We start from the raw sequence: 20,450 nt of genomic DNA on the forward strand, positions 1-20,450 counted from the left end.
ACGTGCTGACGACACTTACGTCCGCAGAGACACCAAAGCCAGCTCGTCCATTTGGCTGTAGTTGATGATTCTACATTTGTGGGTGTTTCCTGGCTTGAAGGCCTCGGGATTGAAGTTGTTCTTAGAATCAGCAAGATGGCTGAGCTACAAAGTACCAAAGGTTTAAGGACGAGCCAGAAACAACAGAGCTGAGGCAATCGGACATTCAAACATACCAAGATAACACATTTATCACCTACCATAAAAACAGTACTCTGATAACCCATTAAAGTAATTCCTCTAAGTGAAAAACTGCTCTTTACCATTGCAGAATCTCTATGTCAGAAAATAGTCTAGATCAGTGGTAGTCAACCTGGTCCCTACTGCCCACTAGTAGGCATTCCACCTTTCATGGTGGGCGTTAGCAGAGCAACTAAAGTATAAAGAAAGATAGATTTAACTATAGTGAGTTGTTCTATAAAGATTTATCCTGCCAAACTTAGCAAAAATCCGAATAAAGTACTTGGTAAGTAATTATTATTATATGCTTTAACTTGCTGTAACTCTGCTTTACAAATTTTATAAAGTAAAGTTACTTCCCTACTTTATAAATGACCATTACTGTGGAACCGGTGGGCAGTTAGAAAATTTTACTACTGACAGAGATACAAAAGTGGGTGGTAGGTATAAAACGGTTGACTACCCCTGGTCTAGATCATGAGTCAATAAATTACAGCTCACAAGCTAGTGTCTATTTTGTAATCTAAAGTCCTATCGGAACACAGCCATGCTCATTCATTTACATAGCATATATGGCTGCTTCCAGGACGTAACAGCAGAGGTGAGAGACCACATGGCCCACAACCTAAAACAGTTACTATCTGGACCTTTGAGAAATACTCTGCCAAGTCATGGTGCAGATCCTAATTCATTCTTATACTTACCATCCACTAGCTATCAAATATGTCAAACTAATTCTAAGGCATTCTAATATAACAAATAGGCGATGTTTGGTCTCTATGAGCAAACAGTCTGACACGCTTGGGGATATTCCAAAATAGGAAACTAATACTAAGGGATGTAGGAAGCAGTGAAGGACCTATGTGTCCCAACAGTCCTTGCAGAGATAAGATTCTGATGAAACAAAGAGACTCCATACCCGAGCATAGGCCAGAGCCCCGTCCTTCAGTCTGAAAGTGGCCCCAACCTTGCTGAAAAAGCCCCGGACAGGAACGTCATCCAGGACAGCTCCCAGGTGTGGAGAAGACAGTCGGGTGAGTGCACGCCCAGGCTGCAGGAAGACGGGGCGCAGGCTCAGCCGCACAGCTCTTGTCTGAGGATGGACGCAGAGGACGCAGGCCCTCACCTAGATAAAGGAAAGGACATAAGGAACAGGAGAAGGGATACAGGAGACAAGGTCGCTGAGGCAGACTTTCAGAGGTCAAGACTCTCCATGTGCTGACCAGGTCATGGGTATAAGTACAGTACTAACACTGACTTGTGCATCAAGCAGCATGAAGAAACTTCAAACAAGCTGTCCCAGAGGAACCATGTCTGACTACATCTAGACTTCCTCAAGGCCAGGAAGAACACCGTGGGGCCAATAATGCACATGCAACAGAAACCATGGCAGGTGCCACTACATCAGAGGCTCATCTAAAACACCTGAAGCAGCCTGCACTGACCGCGACGCTTTAGCATGCAAAATGTCTCAACTCTGTACACAACTAAGACTGCAGGGAGAAATACATTACTAGAAAGAGGTTCATTCAGAATTTTCTTCTCAAATATCCATGTTCATTGTAGAAAATTTAAATCTTTAGAGAAGGGTAGAAAAATCTCCCAGAGTTAATCACTATTAAGACCCAACTGCAGCCCTGGCCGGTTGGCTTAGCGGTAGAGTGTCGGCCTGGCATGCGGGTGACCCGGGTTCGATTCACGGCCAGGGCACATAGGAGAAGCGCCCATTTGCTTCTCCACCCCCCCCCCCCCCCCCCCCCCCGTTCATCTCTGTCTCTCTCTTCCCTTCCCACAGCCAAGGCTCCATTGGAGCAAAGATGGCCCGGGCGCTGGGGATGGCTCCTTGGCCTCTGCTCCAGGCACTAGAGTGGCTCTGGTCGAGGCAGAGCGACACCCTGGACGGGCAGAGCATCGCCCCCTGGTGGGCAGAGCATCGCCCCTGGTGGGCGTGCCGGGTGGATCCTGGTCGGGCGCATGCGGGAGTCTGTCTGACTGTCTCTCCCCATTTCCAGCTTCAGAAAAATACAAAAAAAAAAAAAAAAAAAAAAAAAAAAGACCCAACTGCCGTGCTAGTAGTTGGCTCAGTGGTAGAGCGTCGGCTCAGTGTGTGGATGTCCCAGGTTTGATTCCCAGTCAGGGCACACAGGAGAAGCGACCATCTGCTTCTCCACCACTGCCGTCCCTCCTCCCTCTCTCTCTCTCTCTCTCTTACCCCCACAGCCATGGCTCGATTGTTTCGAGTGCATCAGCCTGGGCGCTAAGGATAGCTACATGGAGCCTCAGCCTCAGGCACTAAAAATAGCTTGGTTGCTAGCATGGCCACAGATGGGCAGAGAATTGGCCCCAAACAGGGGTTGCCTGGTGGATCCCAATCAGGGCGCACGCTGGATGGAGTCTGTCTCTCTACCTCCCCTCCTCTCACTTGGAAAAAGAAGAAAAAAAAATATATAAAAAAAGACCAGATCGCATAATCTTTCAGTATTTTAACCATATATACTCCTAAAATTTTTTCACATTTGGGTCTACTACACTCTTAAGTGGTTTTTAAATCACATTTTTCGATTTAAACATCTATCTTGCTATCCCCTGTTAAACACTCCTTGGAAACACTTTAAATTATAAAAGCAAAAGATTCACTACCAAAATAAAATAATCAAACCACATGGAAGAATATGAAATAAAAACTGAAAATTGCCTTCTCCTCCATAGGCATCATCTCTAATCTCCGTCCCCAGAGATAACCATTGGTAGTTTCTTGTGATCCCTCCAAACACTTTTTATTCCCCTCACCTCTTCTCTGCACACTGTGTACACGCAGTCCGAGGACGTGCCTCGAGGCTGTGACACTGGATAGCTGACTGGACTACAGCTGGAATCAAGAAAAGACAGATGCAACATTACTTACTGCTTGACTTGAGAAATAAGTCCCAGCTTTCTTGGGATCAAAGTGCATAAAATCAACCAGGCCAGTGAAGAAAGAGAGGAAGTTCAGCGTAAGGCCAAGTGGAGTCACCTAGGAATAAACAGAACATGTTATAAAAAATCTCTCTCTCAAGGAACAGAGAATGAGAGAGCTACTATTCACACTAAACATTCAATGACACATTTTCCAGAACTGTGTGTCTCTCTCCCTCCAGCTACCCCTTATCAATCTTTCTTCCTATGGCACTAACTGGCAGGACATCTCCTGGCACTGGCTGTCTCTTCACTCAGCTCACCTCTTTTCTGGAATGAGAGGACATTCCAATGGTATGAAGGTCACTCTGTTCAAGGACCCACAGGGTACTGCCAGCTTGACAAATAAGACAACCTATTGCTAAGTTGGTGATCTGCCCAGAGTAAGAAGGTAAAACTCAAATGCTTGCAAAAGAAAGGCAGTGACCAAGAGCAAGCCAATCCATGCTATGCAGAGGTTGCTGGTTCGATCCCCAGTCAGGGCACAGACAGGAACACATTGATGTTCCTGTCTCTCTCTCTCTCTCTTCCGCTCCTCCTCTCTCGCTAAAAATCAATAAATTTTTTAAATAAATCTATTAATAAGTTAATTTTTAAAAGTTTATTGAATCCAATATATCCAAAATATTATCTCAACATGTAGCACTGGCTAGATTTCAAGTGTGTAATAGCCGTATGTGATCAGTGGCTACCCTTCTGAACAACACAATTTTAGATTGTGTGCCTGTACTTCTTTATTTTTAGTTTGGAAAGTAGCAGTCACAATGAATGGCTTACCTTCTGTACCTCGGCTTTGACCACCAGTCCCGGCAGCAAGTTATTCAGGGTCCAGTTTTGCTCCTCGCTAGCAATGGCAGTAGAAACTTCTGAATGAGCAATAGACAGACTAACAACTCCTCCACTGCCTTTCACCTCTTCAATGACGCAGTTCAGGTACTGACCCACCTTCAGTTTAGCACCTGCAAACCCAGACCCAGCCACCAAAAGGAAAAATACCTCTATGAGAAGGACCTTTAACTCAGGGTTCCAGCAATACCCGAGATAACCCATGGTCTACTTGCCCCATTACAATCTACTACTGCCCACATTCTCAGTCTCTTAGGGACCAACTACAAGAAGAAAGTGAAGTGACCCTAATTGATCTGGAAGTTGATCACAAAACTATGAAAATTTCAAAATGGCAGCAGAGTACTGGTTCAGAGGCCTTGGAGGCCCAAATTTCAGTGGGAATTTCCAGGTGAGAAACAGCCCGCTGATCTTAGTGAGACCTTGCCACTCCCTGACCCTTTACACACATTCCCTTTGCTATTGGCTAGAATTAACCACTAATCTTAGCAAAGCCTTCATGGTCACCACTCTGTAATTTACTCAACAAAGTGGCATTTAAATGGTATAATCCCCCCCACAACCCACCTCACCACAATGCACTGACCCCTCTTCTTCCCCTCACCTTTGTTCTTCTGTTTTATATACTCCTGGGCTTTTTTCAGTGGCAGAAAAGCTCTGGCCCCACCAACACCAATGTCCACCAGGTAGCCATGGTCTTCCAGACTGGACACAGTGCCTGTGAGTAGCTGCAGGAAGAGAAAGCATTCCCAAAAGTTCAAAAGCCAAGGTGGTGGGACAAATAACAAATAGCCACTACAAATGTGTGTTCCCACCATCAATTTTAATACTTTATCCCATAATGCCAGCCCCTTTTAACATTAAACCTCAATTCTACTGGAGGATAAGAGGAAAAGATATCAACTTTAATTCTATAGGGCTGCAAGGATTTTAGTATCCAGTGAGGAGTGCTGTACACAGCTGAATAATAAAAACACAGAGACAGGTCTCTCCCCTGGAGAATTCTTAAAGGATAAGAAACACAGCCCTGTAAGGTCACTCCCAGCACTATGACGAATGATTTCCCAGAACTACCCTTCTAGCCATTACCATATCTTTTCTAACCACCTCCAAGGCACCAAAAATAAAATAAAACAAAACCTTGCCGACCTCCTTTTCATTTCATGGGGAGTGTGGCATTCAAATCTGGCTCCAACACTTAGTATTTGGTCTTTGGCAAGTTACTTAAACCTTTCTGATTCCATTTGTTCAAATGTGCAAGAGCAATACCTACCTGCCCCATAGTGATCCTGTGAGACTTTCTTCAGACAGTGTCTAAATCCGCACATTTGTCAATTTCTGTAACTTGTCTTACTTTTATCCCCCTTACTCCCTACCTTTCAGGGCCGGCCCCAAACTCCATTGCTTCTATCCAAATATTACAGTCACATTCCTCTTAATTACAAGAGTACTTAGATTACTGTAGTATATAAGTGTTTTCTACCTACTGGACGTGGAGGCTCTGAGCAAGGACTAATTTCTCTTGGATCTCCACAGGACCGAGAGTCGGTGGTGGGCTATCAGTTATCAGTACAGATAACAGACAGGTTGCTCGGTCTACAGGTTGCTCTTAGAGGGCAGCCCCCAAGCATTCCCCATTATTGCCAGATGGCCTTTGAAAAACCTGACCTGGGAGAAGTCTGGGTAAGTAAGGCACCTCGAGGATCTCCTTCATCAGCAAGGAGGTTTGTTTGTTTTTGTTTCTTTGCTACCAGCAAGTCCCTGACTTGCTTTCCCTGTCTCCCCGCCCAGGCAAGGTGACTAAGTATCCAAAGAACCCTGGAGACCTTTCTCAGGAAAGACCCATTCCTGTGACGAACAGTTAAACTGAAAGTAAAAGGTGGTGTGAATGCTCCCCGGGAGACAAGGCAGGGCAGGGAGAAGGCACGCGGCCAGCTCCTCTTTCCCGACCTGGATACGTACCATGCCGGGCTTCAGGGCCTCTGCGCTCAGCACTTTGTTGACATTTTTGGGGTTCAGAGATAGCTTGACACTCTTTTTGCCTCTCTCTGTGATGCCCACACTGATCACCACACATCTCACCAGCAGCCCGGGAGAGAACAGTTCAGGCAAACTGACCAGGTCCTGCATAGTACAAATGAGAAAGCCCTGAGACATAGCCGTCCCCTGAACCAGGAACCTGCTGCCCATCCCGGAATCAAGTGATTGTCCCCCTCCGATCCCAAAGAACCCAAAAGGCAATGAAGACAGTAACTGCATGCCCACAAAGGAAGATGGGTCTGTGGCCAAGTCAGACTTGAATTTCAGCACAAAGCCCCCAAATATCTTGTCAAAATGTTGTGAAAATGACTGGTTAGCATTGCCTACAAAGACCAAAGGGATGGCTGCCAGAGGGGATGGTGGTGAGGGGTGGGTAAAAAAGGTGAGGGGGAATACGGTCAATACTATTATAAGTTTACACAGTGACAAATGATTACTAGATTTAGTGGGTGATCACAGTGTAAGGTATAAAAATGTCGAAGTACTCTATCGTATACCTGAAACCAATATAATTATCATAGCCTATACCAGGGGTCCCCAAACTTTTTACACAGAGGGCCAGTTCACTGTCCCTCAGACCGTTGGAGAACCGGACTATAAAAAAAAACTATGAACAAATTCCTATGCACACTGCACATATCTTATTTTAAAGTAAAAAAACAAAACGGGAACAAATACAATATTTAAAATAAAGAACAAGTAAATTTAAATCAACAAACTGACCAATATTTCAATGGGAACTATGCTCCTCTCACTGACCACCAATGAAAGAGGTGCCCCTTCCAGAAGTGCGGCGGGGGCCGGATAAATGGCCTCAGGGGGCCGCATGTGGCCCGCGGGCCATAGTTTGGGGACCCCTGGCCTATACCAACCATACCTAATAAAAAAGTTCTCAAAAATAAAATTTTTTTTTTAAATTAAATTGAGTTGTCTATATTCGCTGTCTCTGCTTCTTCATCCCCAACTTGCTCTATATCTCACTACAATTTGCGCCCCACCCCTCGATCCACTACTTTAGATCCCTGTAAAATCACCAGGGACTTCCATGTCACTAAATCCAACAGTCCATTTTGCAGCCCTTCTCTTATGTGACTTTCAAAAAGAACTTAACACTGGAGCGACTGTTCCTTCCTTCATTAAAAACATTTCCTCCTCGTCTTCCAAGACCCTTTAGTCACTGGTTTTCTCTATCTGCCTGGCCCTCCTTCTTCTTCTGACAGCAACTCTCCTTTCATTCAGCAACTAAAATAGTGTCCACTCCTGGCTCGGTCTGTAGTCCCTTTCCACTGTGTTGGCTCCCTCTAAGCAACTTGCCCTTCACAGCTTCAATTACCACCTATACAAAGAAGTCTCACGCATCTTTCTTTCTGAATCTCAGACTCAACATAGCAAAAAGCAAACTATAATCATCTCTCATAATCCAGGTCCCCCTTCAGAATTCCTCATCACAGAATGCCATGGCCATTTGTCAGATAATGAACAAGAGAAGCCTAGGACTCATCGCTGACACTTCTCCTGCTAATACAGCACCAAGTATTGACTTTACCTCTCCAGTCCTAAGTCCTGAACCCATGTTGCCATCAATCTCAGAGCCTGGACTATAATATAACAGTCCCTTAAATGGTCTCTAGGCAACTATCATGCCTCTTCATTTTATTCTCTATGCTGTCTACATGCCGCCCACCCCAATGAGAACTTCTCAAGCTTGCCACTGATTCTAGAATTAAACACCAATCCTGAAGGCCCTGGCCGGTTGGCTCAGTGGTAGAGCGTCAGCCTGGCGTGCAGAAGTCCCGGGTTCGATTCCTGGCCAGGGCACACAGGAGAAGCGCCCATCTGCTTCTCCACCCCTCCCCCTCTCCTTCCTCTCTGTCTCTCTCTTCCCCTCCCGCAGCCAAGGCTCCATTGGAGCAAAGTTGGCCCAGGCGCTGAGGATGGCTCTGTGGCCGCTGCCTCAGGCGCTAGAATGACTCTGGTTGCTATAGAGTGACGCCCCAGATGGGCAGAGCATCACCCCCTGGTGGGTGTGCTGGGTAGATCCCGGTTGGGCATATGCTGGAGTCTGTCTGACTGCCTCCCCGTTTCCAACTTCAGAAAAAAAAAACAAAAAATCCTGAAGGTGGTCTGGCCTCCACCCAGCTCTCTGGCCCCACCCTATACCACTCTCCCTGGCTGTCTCTGCTCCAGCCACTTCTCCATGCTATACACCATACTCTTTCAGCCTGAATTCCCTTTATTCTTTATCTAGTACCCGTCATCCTTCAGATCTCAGCTCAAGCAACCCTTTCTCCAAGAAGTCTTCCAGGCTACCTGGGCTAAGTCAAAATCCCCTTATTTAAAAAAATAAAATTTCCTATTATAAATTCTCATGGCACCTTGTACCTTCTCTTCTTAGCATTCAAAAAATTTAATCTTAGCCCTGGCTGGTTGGTTCGGTGGTAGAGCGTCGGCCTGGCGTGCGGAAGTCCAGGTTCAATTCCCGGCCAGGGCACACAGGAGAGGCGCCCATCTGCTTCTCCACCCCTCCCCCTCTCCTTCCTCTCTGTCTCTCTCTTCCCCTCTCGCAGCCAAGGCTCCACTGGAGCAAAAGATGGCCCGGGTGCTAGGGATGGCTCCTTGGCCTCTGCCCCAGGCGCTAGAGTGACTCTGGTCGCAACAGAGCGACGTCCTGGATGGGCAGACCATCACCCCCTGGTGGGCGTGCTGGGTGGATCCCGGTCGGGCGCATGCGGGAGTCTGTCTGACTGCCTCCCCGTTTCCAGCTTCAGAAAAATACAAAAAAAAAAAACACACAAAAAAAACATAACTTAATCTTGGTGGTTGGGGCGGGGAGGAGAGAGGGGATTTGGGGTAGGGGAGGGGCACAAAGAAAACCAATTAGAAGGTGACAAAAGACAATTGGACTTTGGGTGATGGGAATGCAGCATAATCGAATGTCAGAATAACCTAGAGATGTTTTCTTTGAACATATGTACCCTGATTTATCAATGTCACCCCATTAAAATTAATAAAAAAGAAAAAAAAAACCTTAATCTTGCATTTCTTTGTGTACTATTTATTTCTCTTACCTTCAGAGGTTCTTCTTGCGACATCTGCTCATTCAGCTTTTTACTGTAAGCATCGCAGATTTCAGTTACTTGCACAAACCCCTGGAGGCCATTGGGGAGACTAATCACCAGTTCCAGTTCATTCACCTCCTTCACACAACCCAAAATCCGCATCCCCTCACACAGGGACTAGAAGAGAAAAAGTGAAATCAGAACAATAGGGAAAAGAACAATGACGGGGGATGTTGACAGGGGGTGGGGGTTACTTCTGGCTTCCCATCTCAACTCTGACATACAAAAGCTCCAAAAGGTACATAGGTGTATATGTCAGTGCACCAAACAAAACATTTGACTGAGCACCATAAAAGGTCTAAATCAGGGGCCTCAAACTCGCGGCCCACGGGCCACATGCGGCCCGCCGAACAATTTTGTGCGGCCCGCAGACTAATCCACGAAGTTCAGAATATTTTGGATAAAATTAAGTAAGCCTAGGGGCCTGCTTGTATTTTTCATTTCTCTAGCATCCTAGCTAGATATTAGCTTAGTTAACAGCAGTTGTGATGCGAACTACAGTTTCTGGTCGTTTTGTGACACTGAGTAAACTGCATGTACGATTGTGCTTGTTGTACTGATTTTTTTTTGTTTTCAACTGCAGTGAGAAAAGTGTTGCGTAACAGTTGCCTTTTGTAGACCTAGTGCGGCCTGCTGAACGGCTGTGATCTTGCTCTGCGGCCCACATGCTGAGTTGAGTTTGAGACCCCTGGTCTAAATTATACAACAGTGCTAACGGCACTGGGGTGCTGGAGGGCACTTTCACTTTTACTTTGTTCCAAGCAACCCCAACCTCAAATGCCTTACAAGCAACAAAATGACGGAAGCAGGCCCGTGGAGGCAATGGCAGTCCAGAGCGTGTGGGCCAGGCCTGAAAGTGCACCCACCACTCAGCTCCACGTGAATACAAACACGAGGGAATGTGAACTTGTGTTGTCAGCATCTTCAAACTGTTGCGAGAAGTGAGAAATCACATTTTTATGTGAACCGTTTGACTTTCCTAATGCTGGCACCAAGTTAAAAAATTATTTTTTTTAACTGAACAAACAAAATACAAAATACAGTGTGTCTGGAAACTCATGGTGCACTTTTGACCGGTCACAGGAAAGCAACAAAAGACGACAAAATGTGAAATCTGCACCAAATAAAAGGAAAACCCTCCCAGTTTCTGTAGGATGATGTGGCAGCATGTGCGCATGCGCAGATGATGACGAAACACCGTGTATACAGCGGAGCAGCCCACAGCCATGCCAGTCGAGATGTGGATGGTACAGAGGAAAGTTCAGTGTGTTCTGTGGCTTGCTAAACTCAAATCCGTGACCAAAGTGCAATGTGAATATCGGCGCGTTTATAACGAAGCGCCACCACATAAGAATAACATTACTCGGTGGGATAAGCAGTTGAAGAAAACCGGCAGTTTGGTGGAGAAACCCCATTCTGGTAGGCCATCAGTCAGTGACGAGTCTGTAGAGGCTATACGGGATAGCTACCTAAGGAGCCCTAAAAAATCTGTGCCTGAGCCCACATTGAACTGCACTGAATAGGTATGAAACTGGGAGAGTTTTCCTCTTATTTGGTGCAGATTTCACATCTACTGTCTTTTGTTGCTTTCCTGTGACCGGTCAAAGTGCACCATGACTTTATGGACACACTGTACTCCCGCAGGTCGAATCTGAATCTTTCCCTTCAGAATCATTTGGAGTTTTCTTTTCCTCTTTTTTACAACTAACATATATTAGTTACCTAAACTTTAAGAAACATCAGGCTACTTCACTTCTTTGAGATAGTTTCCACATCCACGAAATGAAAGAATAGAATCAGAACAATTTCTAAAGTCACTGCCAGTTGTAACCTATGAATCTACTAAAACCCAAGTCCCATGAGGGTATCAGTGGGATGAGGTAGAAAGAAAAACAAAAAAACCCACACAATTCATGATCCCAGGTATTAGTTAATAATAGAGGAAGTGATGCTCAATTCTGGGCACAAACTGCAAAAACCTTTACAGACACAAGCCATATATACACGTGTGTGTGTGGGGGGAGGTACACACACACATACATAAACAAATGAAAGAAATGAAGGAAAAAGGGAAGCGAGAAAGACATATAAAAATTTAAGCAACCCAGGTATTTTGTTTAAAATAAAACCAAACTTTAACAAACCTCAATACTAAGAATATCAAATTTCTCTTTTATACACTTGCTGCTTTCTCTTTTTTCGATTTTCAGCTTTTTTGTTTTTGTTGGCCCCTTCTGCTTCTTTTTCCTTTTCGTGGAGTCCTCTTCAGTAGAAATCTAAAGGAGAGAAAAGATCCCAGAGATTGAAAAGAAGCAATCCTGGCCTTTCCTTCCAATTTCAGGTCATCTGCCACCTTGCTCTGTTACTCCTCCACTCCACCCCACTCCCAAATGTTCCTTTAATTCCTACTTCAGTCCCAACTCTCCCATTCTGTCCCCAATACTCTTGTTGCATAAAGTCTGCCCTTCATGTTCTCAAAAGCCCATTCTCTAAAGTGTTCTCCCTCTCATGACGTAGGACGGACACAGGGGTTCCCCAAAATAAGAAGCAATTTGGAAAGTGGAGTCATGAACACCAAATTAAATTCCCAATTCCACCATAACAAGCTGTGTGATTTCAGCTAAATTATATAACCTCTTAGCCTCAGCTCCTCATCATAGAATGGCGATCTCTACTTCATAGTACAGTTGGGAAGATTACATGAAATAGACATAAAGCCATACAATCAAATGGTAGTCCCCTTCCCTCCAGCATTTAGAGCACAGCCTACTGTAGGTAAAGATTATGAATTCTAATGCAAATTCTGACCATTATACATGGCAGCAAGGACCCCATTCAAAAATAGTGATCAAATGCTTTTTCTCCATCCTGTATCAACATGGCACAAAATTCCTAAGAACAAAGAACAAGAACACTGCAAACTCAAATACTAAAAGCCAAGCTTCAAAAGATACAATCTTGTGGAGGTATGGACTTTCTAATATGTTCAATTTACAAACTTAGACTTCAAAAAAAACCAAATCTGGAAAACACAATTCTCAAACAGGGCTTATTCTTCACAAGAACACTACAGAGAAAGTATTCAGTGACTCTTACCAAACATACCACTTACATCAAATAAGTTGTCTTGCTCAACTGACTGCTGCAAAGGTTTCTCTGATTTGTGGGTCTTCCTTGTACCCCCACGAGGGAAGCTTTCTTCCATAGTTGACATGTTTGGGTCTCTTAAAAACAATGCAGAGTTACAGGACATGTAATGCTGGTGTAAGATTTCTTACAGGCTGTGATCTATGGACAAGAGATAGAGCCTTCTAGCACCAATGTGCTAGATAGCATTCAGGACCAAGGTCTGATGCAAGACCCCAGATAATCCACAATTCATCCTTCCAAAGGTCTGTCCTTCATAATTACAAATCCACACATTTTCTTCCAGGAATAATTCAATGCAGTGAGTATCAAGAAGCTACAGTTAAGTCAGGAATACACAAATGAATATATAACCCCCTGCCTTTAAAGAACATGAACACTTTCAAGAATATAAAACAATTACTATATACAAATATTTTTGTGTGTGACCGAGAGAGGGTCAGAGAGAGGGAGGGACAGACAGACAGGAAGGGAGAGAGATGAGAAGCAGCACCTCAGTTGTTCATCGACTGCTTTCTCACATGTGCCTTGACCAGGGGGCTATAGCAGAGCAAGTGATCCCTTGCTCAAGCCAGCAACCTTGGGCTCAAGCCAGTGACTTCGGGCTTCAAGCCAGCAACCTTTGGGCTCAAACCAGCAACCATGGAGTCATGTTTACAATCCCACGCTCAAGCCAGGTGAGCCCATACTCAAGCCAGCGACCTCAGGGTTTCAAACCTGGGTCCTCCACATCCCAGTCCAATGCTCTATCCACTGCACCATCACCTGGTAAGGTCAATTATACAAACTATCAACAAAGAGGAACTAATGAGGCTTCAGTAAATGATTAAGTGTCCTAAAGAAGATGCTTTTGAGCAAAATGTTAAAAGATGAATAGGATTTTCATAGATGTAAAGGGAAAAGCAAAAGGAATGACAAAAAGCATGGAAAAAGGAAAGCCAAATATTTCCAATGAGCACCGGCAATCTGTCTAATAATTGCTGTCAAACAGCCTGCTGTTCCCTTTCTGTTAAAAATCATTCAACTAGACCACAGGGCAAATAAAGCATAAAAATTGGAATTAAATTTTAAGGATAGATTAGGCTTTTCGTAAAAGATCTTGAATTATATATGGGTAGTTTAATGTTTACTTTGGTGATCAGACACCCTTAAATAGTTAGAATTAAAATGACTGCTCAAGTTAGAAGAGAACAGCAATCAAGAAAAATACACTGCAGGCCCCGCCAGATACCTCAGTTGGTTAGAGCGTCGCTCCAAAGCACAGAGGCTGCCGGTTCAATCCCGGGTCAGGGCACATACAGGAGCAGATCGATGCTCCCGCCTCTCTCTCTTTCTCCCTTCCTCTCTATCTAACGTCAATACAATAAACATTTTTTTAAGTATGTATGTTTCACAGAAATAGGAAAGTGCAGAGCTTAGTTTGCCAAGAATCTGATCCTTAATCAAGAAAAACTAGAGTTTCAAAGAGACAGTAAATCCAGTGGCAAAGATGGGACTTAAGCTGCTTCCTTCGGGACAGAGCCTGACTGATATTACAGGTTTCTGAGCCCGTCTGGGGTGGTAGAATCATTCACTCGGCACTGCAGGGTCCATGGCAGGATTCGGGAGACCTAGTCCTAGGACAAACCTGGAAGCCACAAGGTTTCCTCCCATATATCCTTTGCCCTCAGCCACCAACCTCACAAGTCCTGCCAGATTCAACTTCGGAGGGCGCGTCACGGTAGTCACGCACGCGGACACTTGTAGAGCCAACGCACAACGCAGCTTTCCCGGAAGTGTGGGCGGGCTCAACACCCTACTTCCGTTATATGCTGGGTCCTGGAGCTGTGTAGGGGGAGGAGATTTGGAGACCGGAAGCAGAAATGCAGGTCCGAGCCATAGCCAATCGACGCCGGAGGCTGAATCTCGGAGACCGATTGATCGCGTGCGGGGGTGGCGGCTTCTTCCGGCGGGCAGAAGGGTATCTCCGTGCGCTGCAGGGCACAGCTGGTGGAATTCGTGCATTTTGCAAGGTGGGTGTGGAGGAAGGCCCAGTGTCGGACCTCGCGGCGTTAGTTTGCGACGCCGGCCTAGGGTCCGACCGACCGTTCCTAGTCCAGGAAGGCCGTGAGGTCTTCGCTTTGGGGGGAGGGGTAAGACGGTGGGGAATGGAAAAGGAATTTGAGATCGCGAGGCCGCGGTGCGAGAGGTCGGACGTTGGCCGGGCAGCCTTGGGGAGAGGCGAATAGGCGCTCCCAGGGGATTCCATCGCTCCCAAAGGCCCTTAGATTGCATTTTTCAGTGGGGAAAAGTGAGGCCTGCAGCGGAGGTAATCCCCCAAGGTTACCCGTGACGTAACTTTGGATGAAAACTTGAACTTCTGACCTCATCTCTGGTGCATTAATTTCTTTTCCTCTGTATGCCCATAACAACTTGTTTCCACTGAGCTGTGCTTAGGGAGCTCGCCAGCCAGACCTCCGTTAGCTGCGTGGCAGCCGTTGTCAGAGCAAGAGGGAGGGTGGCCCGGCCCCTGCATATCGGGCTCGCGGAAAGCGAGTTATATTTAGATTTTAATGTGTTCGATCAGCCCGTAGGCCTTTCCTAGGAGGTAGCCAGAACAGAGAATTGTAAACTTGAAGTGCAAGAGTCTGGTTCTGGTACCTGAGCGGCTCTCGCTCAATCTTTGCCTCCTTTTTACTTCGTGATCTCACCAATCCGAGAAAGTGACCAGTCCGACAGCAAAACACTGTATCGAGAAACAGAGTAACTAGGGCTAGGGCAGTTTATCACTTTGAGCCTTGAATGAAATGCCCTTTTACAGGTGAAGAGAGGCATGGAAGGATTTATTATATTTGATAGCTACTTTCCAGTCAGTTATTAACAAAAGCCGAGACCCTGTTGCTTAGACTTCCCCACAGGCTGCCGTTTAACAAAGACGACTTAGATCTTTTTTTTTTTTTTTTTTTTTTTTTTGTATTTTTCTGAAACTGGAAACGGGGAGAGACAGTCAGACAGACTCCCGCATGCGCCCGACCGGGATCCGCCCGGCACGCCCACCAGGGGCAACGCTCTGCCCACCAGGGGGCGATGTTCTGCCCCTCCGGGGCGTCGCTCTGCCGCGACCAGAGCCACTCTAGCGCCTGGGGCAGAGGCCAAGGAGCCATCCCCAGCGCCCGGACCATCTCTGCTCCAATGGAGCCTTGGCTGCGGGAGGGGAAGAGAGAGACAGAGAAGAGGGAGGAGGGGTTGGAGAAGCAAATGGGCGCTTCTCCTATGTGCCCTGGCCGGGAATCGAACTCGAGTCCCCCGCACGCCAGACCGACGCTCTACCGCTGAGCCAACCGGCCAGGGCGACTTATATCATTTTTACTTCACTAATATGTCTTTCTAAACTTAAGTATTACTCTAAAGGAAAGCAGGTATCAGTTCAGTTATTCCACAAAGGGCACTTTAGCACAGCGGTTTCTGATCCTTGCTCAGAAGTAACCAACAGTTTGCTGGAGTGCAGACCCAACTGTTTCCAGGCTTTGCTCTCATTGCTTATCTCACCAGCAACAGCCCGCTTTCGACTCCCACCTCCATCTCAGCCTCTCAGGAATCTTTTTTTTAAGACCCAAACTAAACTGCAGTTCCTATACCACGCTCTTAAGGCCAAGTCAGTCCTATGTGAACTGTCACAGACACCAGACTTCATCCCATTTCACGTTGAAGGAACTTGAAAGCACCTTAAATTGTTTCAGTTGCACACTACATCATCCTAAAATGTTTTGTTAGGCACAGGTAGTGAGGGCTATCAGTTAAGAATGTGACAAAGTTAGGTCCTTGTTTTCTGTAAGGTTTCTCCTGGAAACCTGCTTGATAACTAGAAGAATCCAAAAATATTGTATATCATGAAGGGAAATGGGGGGGAAAGTCTGCCTTTAGTAAGTTTAGTAAAATGAAACAGTGTAAAAGCTCCATCATAAAGGTTTCTTTTAATGGAGATTTTCCTACTTGCACTGGATAAGCGAAGGCTACTGAGGGAACCCAAGAACGTTCTTGAAACAGTTCACAATTAAGGGTCATTTGTCCAAAAAAATTTTTTTTATTTATTCATTTTAGAGAGGAGAGAGAGAGGAGAGACAGAGAGAGAGAAGGGGGGAGGAGCTGGAAGCATCAACTCCCATATGTGCCTTGGCCAGGCAAGCCCAGGGTTTCCAACCGGCGACCTCAGCATTTCCAAGTCGACGCTTTATCCACTGAGCCACCACAGGTCAGGCTGTCCAAAATTTTTATTGCCAATTCTGTGCACGTGAATGCCCCTGAAAGCCTTTGAATAGAAAACAGAAGAGTGCTAGTTTCGGAAGCAACGACTTTCTCACAGATCTCTCCCTCTTTCATTTCATCAAGAGCCAGCTCTGCCACTGCCACTGCCTACCAATCCCGACCAGACCTCTACTGGCTCGTCTGTATTGCCAATCGACTCGGCGTGGCGTCAGTCGTAGTAGATAGGTGGTCATACAACTTTTCAAGCATGTTCTGGTGACCTTTGAATATGCTTTGCAGTTTTTATTATAAGAGAAATACATGTCATTGTAAAATATATAGCTGCCATAGATATAACTCCTCTGGGAAGTTAGCTTTATACCGTATGTATAAGATGCACCTTTTTCCAAAATATTTGAGGTCTAAAAACTGGATGCGTCTTAAACTGTGGTTGTAGATTTTTTTTTTCCTTGCATTTCCCACTTTTTCACCCTTGTTTTTTCTCTCATTGTTGTAGATGAATAAAACTTGAGTTCAATAACTTTATGTAATATATTGTTTTTGTTGTTTCGGGCCCCAAATTTAAGGTGCATCTTATTATACATGGGGAAATATGGTGCATTCTTCCACTCTTTTCTGTTACTGCAGTGATTTTCAAACTTTAACATGTATCAGAAACACCTAGGAACTTATTAAAATGGATTACTGGGCCCCAGAGTTTTTGCTTCAATAGGCTTAAGGTATAGAGCCCGACAATTTGCATTTCTAACAAGTTTTCCAGTTTGGCCTCAGGACTGGACTTTGAGAGCCGTTGATAATGTCTGTAATACAGTGTCCAGAAGTAGGATTTTTTTTTAAATTTAATATTACATAGCCTGACCTGTGGTGGCGCAGTTGATAAAGCATTGACCTGGAAATGCTGAGGTTGCCGGTTTTTTCTGAAGCTAGAAATGGGGAGAGACAGTCAGACAGACTCCCGCATGCGCCCAACCTGGATCCACCCAGCACGCCCACCAGGGGCGACGCTCTGCCCACCAGGGGGCGATACTCTGCCCCTCCGGGGCGTCGCTCTGCCCCGACCAGAGCCACTCTAGCGTCTGGGGCAGAGGCCAAGGAGCCATCCCCAGCGCCCGGGCCATCTTTGCTCCAATGGAGCCTTGGCTGCGGGAGGGGAAAAGAGAGACAGAGAGGAAGGAGAGGGGGCAGGGGTGGAGAAGCAAATGTCAACTCCATTTTCTAAATGATCCCTTTTCTGCCTTCCATGGAGGTCTTATTTTAAAAACTTGTAAAAGGCGGGGTTGCAAGTTGAGCTCTTTAATTGGTAGTTACCCCTCTGCAAAATTGAAAAGTTTCAGATTCTGCCTTTCAACTAATCTTAAAACTGATTAATGTCGGCCCTGGCCGGTTGGCTCATCGGTAGAGCGTCGGCCTGGCATGCGGGGGACCCGGGTTCGATTCCCGGCCAGGGCACACAGGAGAAGCGCCCATTTGCTTCTCCACCCCCCCCCCCTCCTTCCTCTCTGTCTCTCTCTTCCCCTCCCGCAGCCAAGGCTCCATTGGAGCAAAGATGGCCCGGGCGCTGGGGATGGCTCCTTGGCCTCTGCCCCAGGCGCTAGAGTGGCTCTGGTCGCGGCAGAGCGACGCCCTGGAGGGGCAGAGCATCGCCCCCTGGTGGGCAGAGCGTCGCCCCTGGTGGGCGTGCTGGGTGGATCCTGGTCGGGCGCATGCGGGAGTCTGTCTGACTGTCTCTCCCCGTTTCCAGCTTCAGAAAAATACCAAAAAAACAAAACAAAACTGATTAATGTCATATACATTAGACCATAATATAGAATCAGGAATGAAAATATCAAGCAATATTGGGTCAGAGGGTGGACTACTATGTTCTCTTCCTATGCCGAGTGATTTGACATAAATTCTGAAGTATTGTGTAAAAGCAACTAAGGTAAAGTCCTTCCCAAAGTTCCCTTATCAGCAAGGCTTTTTTCACCATATTTGCTGTTGCTGTGTTGGGCAAGACTTACAAGACTTGACAGGTTTTTAAACTCTAAAAAAAAGAAGTCTTAAATTGTACACAAACCAATTTATTGTTACCTTCTTTCTTTTCTTTTCTTTTTTTTTTTTTGTATTTTTCTGAAGCTGGAAACGGGGAGAGACAGACAGACTCCCGCATGCGCCCGACCGGGATCCACCCGGCACGCCCACCAGGGGGCGATGCTCTGCCCATTTGGGGTGTCACCCTGTTCCAACCAGAGCTACTCTAGCGCCTGGGGCAGAGGCCAAGGAGCCATCCCCAGCGTCCGGGCCATCTTGCTCCAATGGAGCCTTGGCTGCAGGAGGGGAAGAGAGAGACAGAGAGAAAGGGGGGGGGGTGGAGAAGCAAATGGGCACTTCTCCTATGTGCCCTGTCCGGGATTCGAACCCGGGTCCCCCGCACGCCAGGCCGACGCTCTACCGCTGTCCCAACCGGCCAAGGCCCTTCTTTCTTTTCTTAAAAGATTGAAGCCATGGCAGGTCCAGGAGCTGATGCTCAATTCCAATTCACTGGTATCAAAAAATATTTCAACTCTTACACTTTCACAGGTAGAATGAATGTAAGTATTAATGATACCTTTAAGCAGTTGTATTTTAGAAAAATAAAAGTGTGAGAGCAACTCTTGACATTTCCCTTTCTTTTTCGGTGTGTACTGGCCACATATGGAGGCATTGCTTTGCTGGTTTTATACCTCAAGATAAGGTCTAAAAAAACCCTTCGAGGCCCTGGCCGGTTGGCTCAGCGGAAGAGCGTCGGCCTGGCGTGTAGGAGTCCCGGGTTTGATTCCTGGCCAGGGCACACAGGAGAGGCGCCCATTTGCTTCTCCACCCCTCCCCCTTTCCTTCCTCTCTGTCTCTCTCTTCCCCTCCCGCAGCGAGGCTCCATTGGAGCAAAACATGGCCCGGGCGCTGGGGATAGCTCTGTGGCCTCTGCCTCAGGCGCTAGAATGGCTCTGGACACAACAGAGTGACGCCCCAGAAGGGCAATGCATCGCCCCCTGGTGGGCATGCTGGGTGGATCCCGGTCGGGTGCATGCGGGAGTCTGTCTGACAGCCTCCCCGTTACCAGCTTCTGAAAAATGAAGGAAAAAAAAAAAAACCCAGCTGTGGCCCTGGCCGGTTGGCTCAGTGGTAGAGCGTCGGCGTGGCATGCAAAAGTCCCGGGTTTGATTCCCAGCCAGGGCACACAGGAGAAGTACCCATCTGCTTCTCCACTCCTCCCCCTCTCCTTCCTCTCTATCTCTCTCTTCCCCTCCCACAGCTGAGGCTCCATTGGAGCAAAACATGGCCCGGGGGCTGGGGATGGCTCCGTGGCCTCTGCCCCAGGCGCTAGAGTGGCTCTGGTTGCAACAGAGCGACACCCCAGATGGGCAGAGCATCGCCCCCTGGTGGGCATGCCGGGTGGATCCCGGTTCAGGGCATGTGGGATTCCGTCTGACTGCCTCCCCGTTTACAGCTTCAGGAAAAAAACAAAACAAAACAAAAAAAAACCCAGCTGTGAAAGCGACATAAAAAAGTAAGGAGTTGACATTTAAAAGTTTATAACTGGCACTGGCCGGTTCGCTCAGTGGTAGAGCATCGGCCTGGCCAGCAGGAGTCCCAGGTTCGATTCCTAGCCAGGGCACACTGGAGAAGCACCCATCTGTTACTCCACCCCTCCCCCTCTCCTTCCTCTCTGTCTCTCTCTTCCCCTCCCTCAGCCGAGGCTCCATTGGAGTAAAGTTGGCCTGGGCGCTGAGGATGGCTCTGTGGCCTCTGCCTCAGGCACTAGAATGGCTCTGGTTCCAACAGAGCGACGCCCCAGATGGGCAGAGCATCGCCCCCTGGTGGGCGTGCCGGGTGGATCCCCGTCGGGCGCATGCTGGAGTC

General features: G+C 46.8%; 1 protein-coding gene across 3 annotated transcripts in view; it reads right to left on the reverse strand.

The window, feature by feature from the left end:
• The window catches only part of LOC136384556 (protein RRP5 homolog), a 44,192-nt gene extending 31,787 nt beyond the window's left edge, over window positions 1–12,405 (reverse strand). For all 3 annotated transcript variants that reach the window (XR_010747614.1, XM_066354867.1, XM_066354866.1), the window contains exons 1-9: window positions 12,292–12,405; window positions 11,324–11,455; window positions 9,129–9,296; window positions 5,983–6,144; window positions 4,625–4,748; window positions 3,952–4,133; window positions 3,125–3,232; window positions 1,139–1,345; window positions 20–144 (exon numbers count right to left, since the gene is read on the reverse strand). Coding sequence is in view for 2 of the 3 variants with exons in the window: in XM_066354867.1 (XP_066210964.1) it covers window positions 20–144; window positions 1,139–1,345; window positions 3,125–3,232; window positions 3,952–4,133; window positions 4,625–4,748; window positions 5,983–6,144; window positions 9,129–9,296; window positions 11,324–11,455; window positions 12,292–12,393 (1,310 nt within the window). In the remaining variant the exon portion in view is untranslated. The remainder of the gene's footprint in view (window positions 1–19; window positions 145–1,138; window positions 1,346–3,124; window positions 3,233–3,951; window positions 4,134–4,624; window positions 4,749–5,982; window positions 6,145–9,128; window positions 9,297–11,323; window positions 11,456–12,291) is intronic.
• Window positions 12,406–20,450: the final 8,045 nt, after the last annotated feature.

The sequence above is a fragment of the Saccopteryx leptura genome, chromosome 13 (genome assembly GCF_036850995.1).
Source record: "Saccopteryx leptura isolate mSacLep1 chromosome 13, mSacLep1_pri_phased_curated, whole genome shotgun sequence".
NCBI classification, from domain to species: Eukaryota; Metazoa; Chordata; class Mammalia; order Chiroptera; family Emballonuridae; genus Saccopteryx; species Saccopteryx leptura.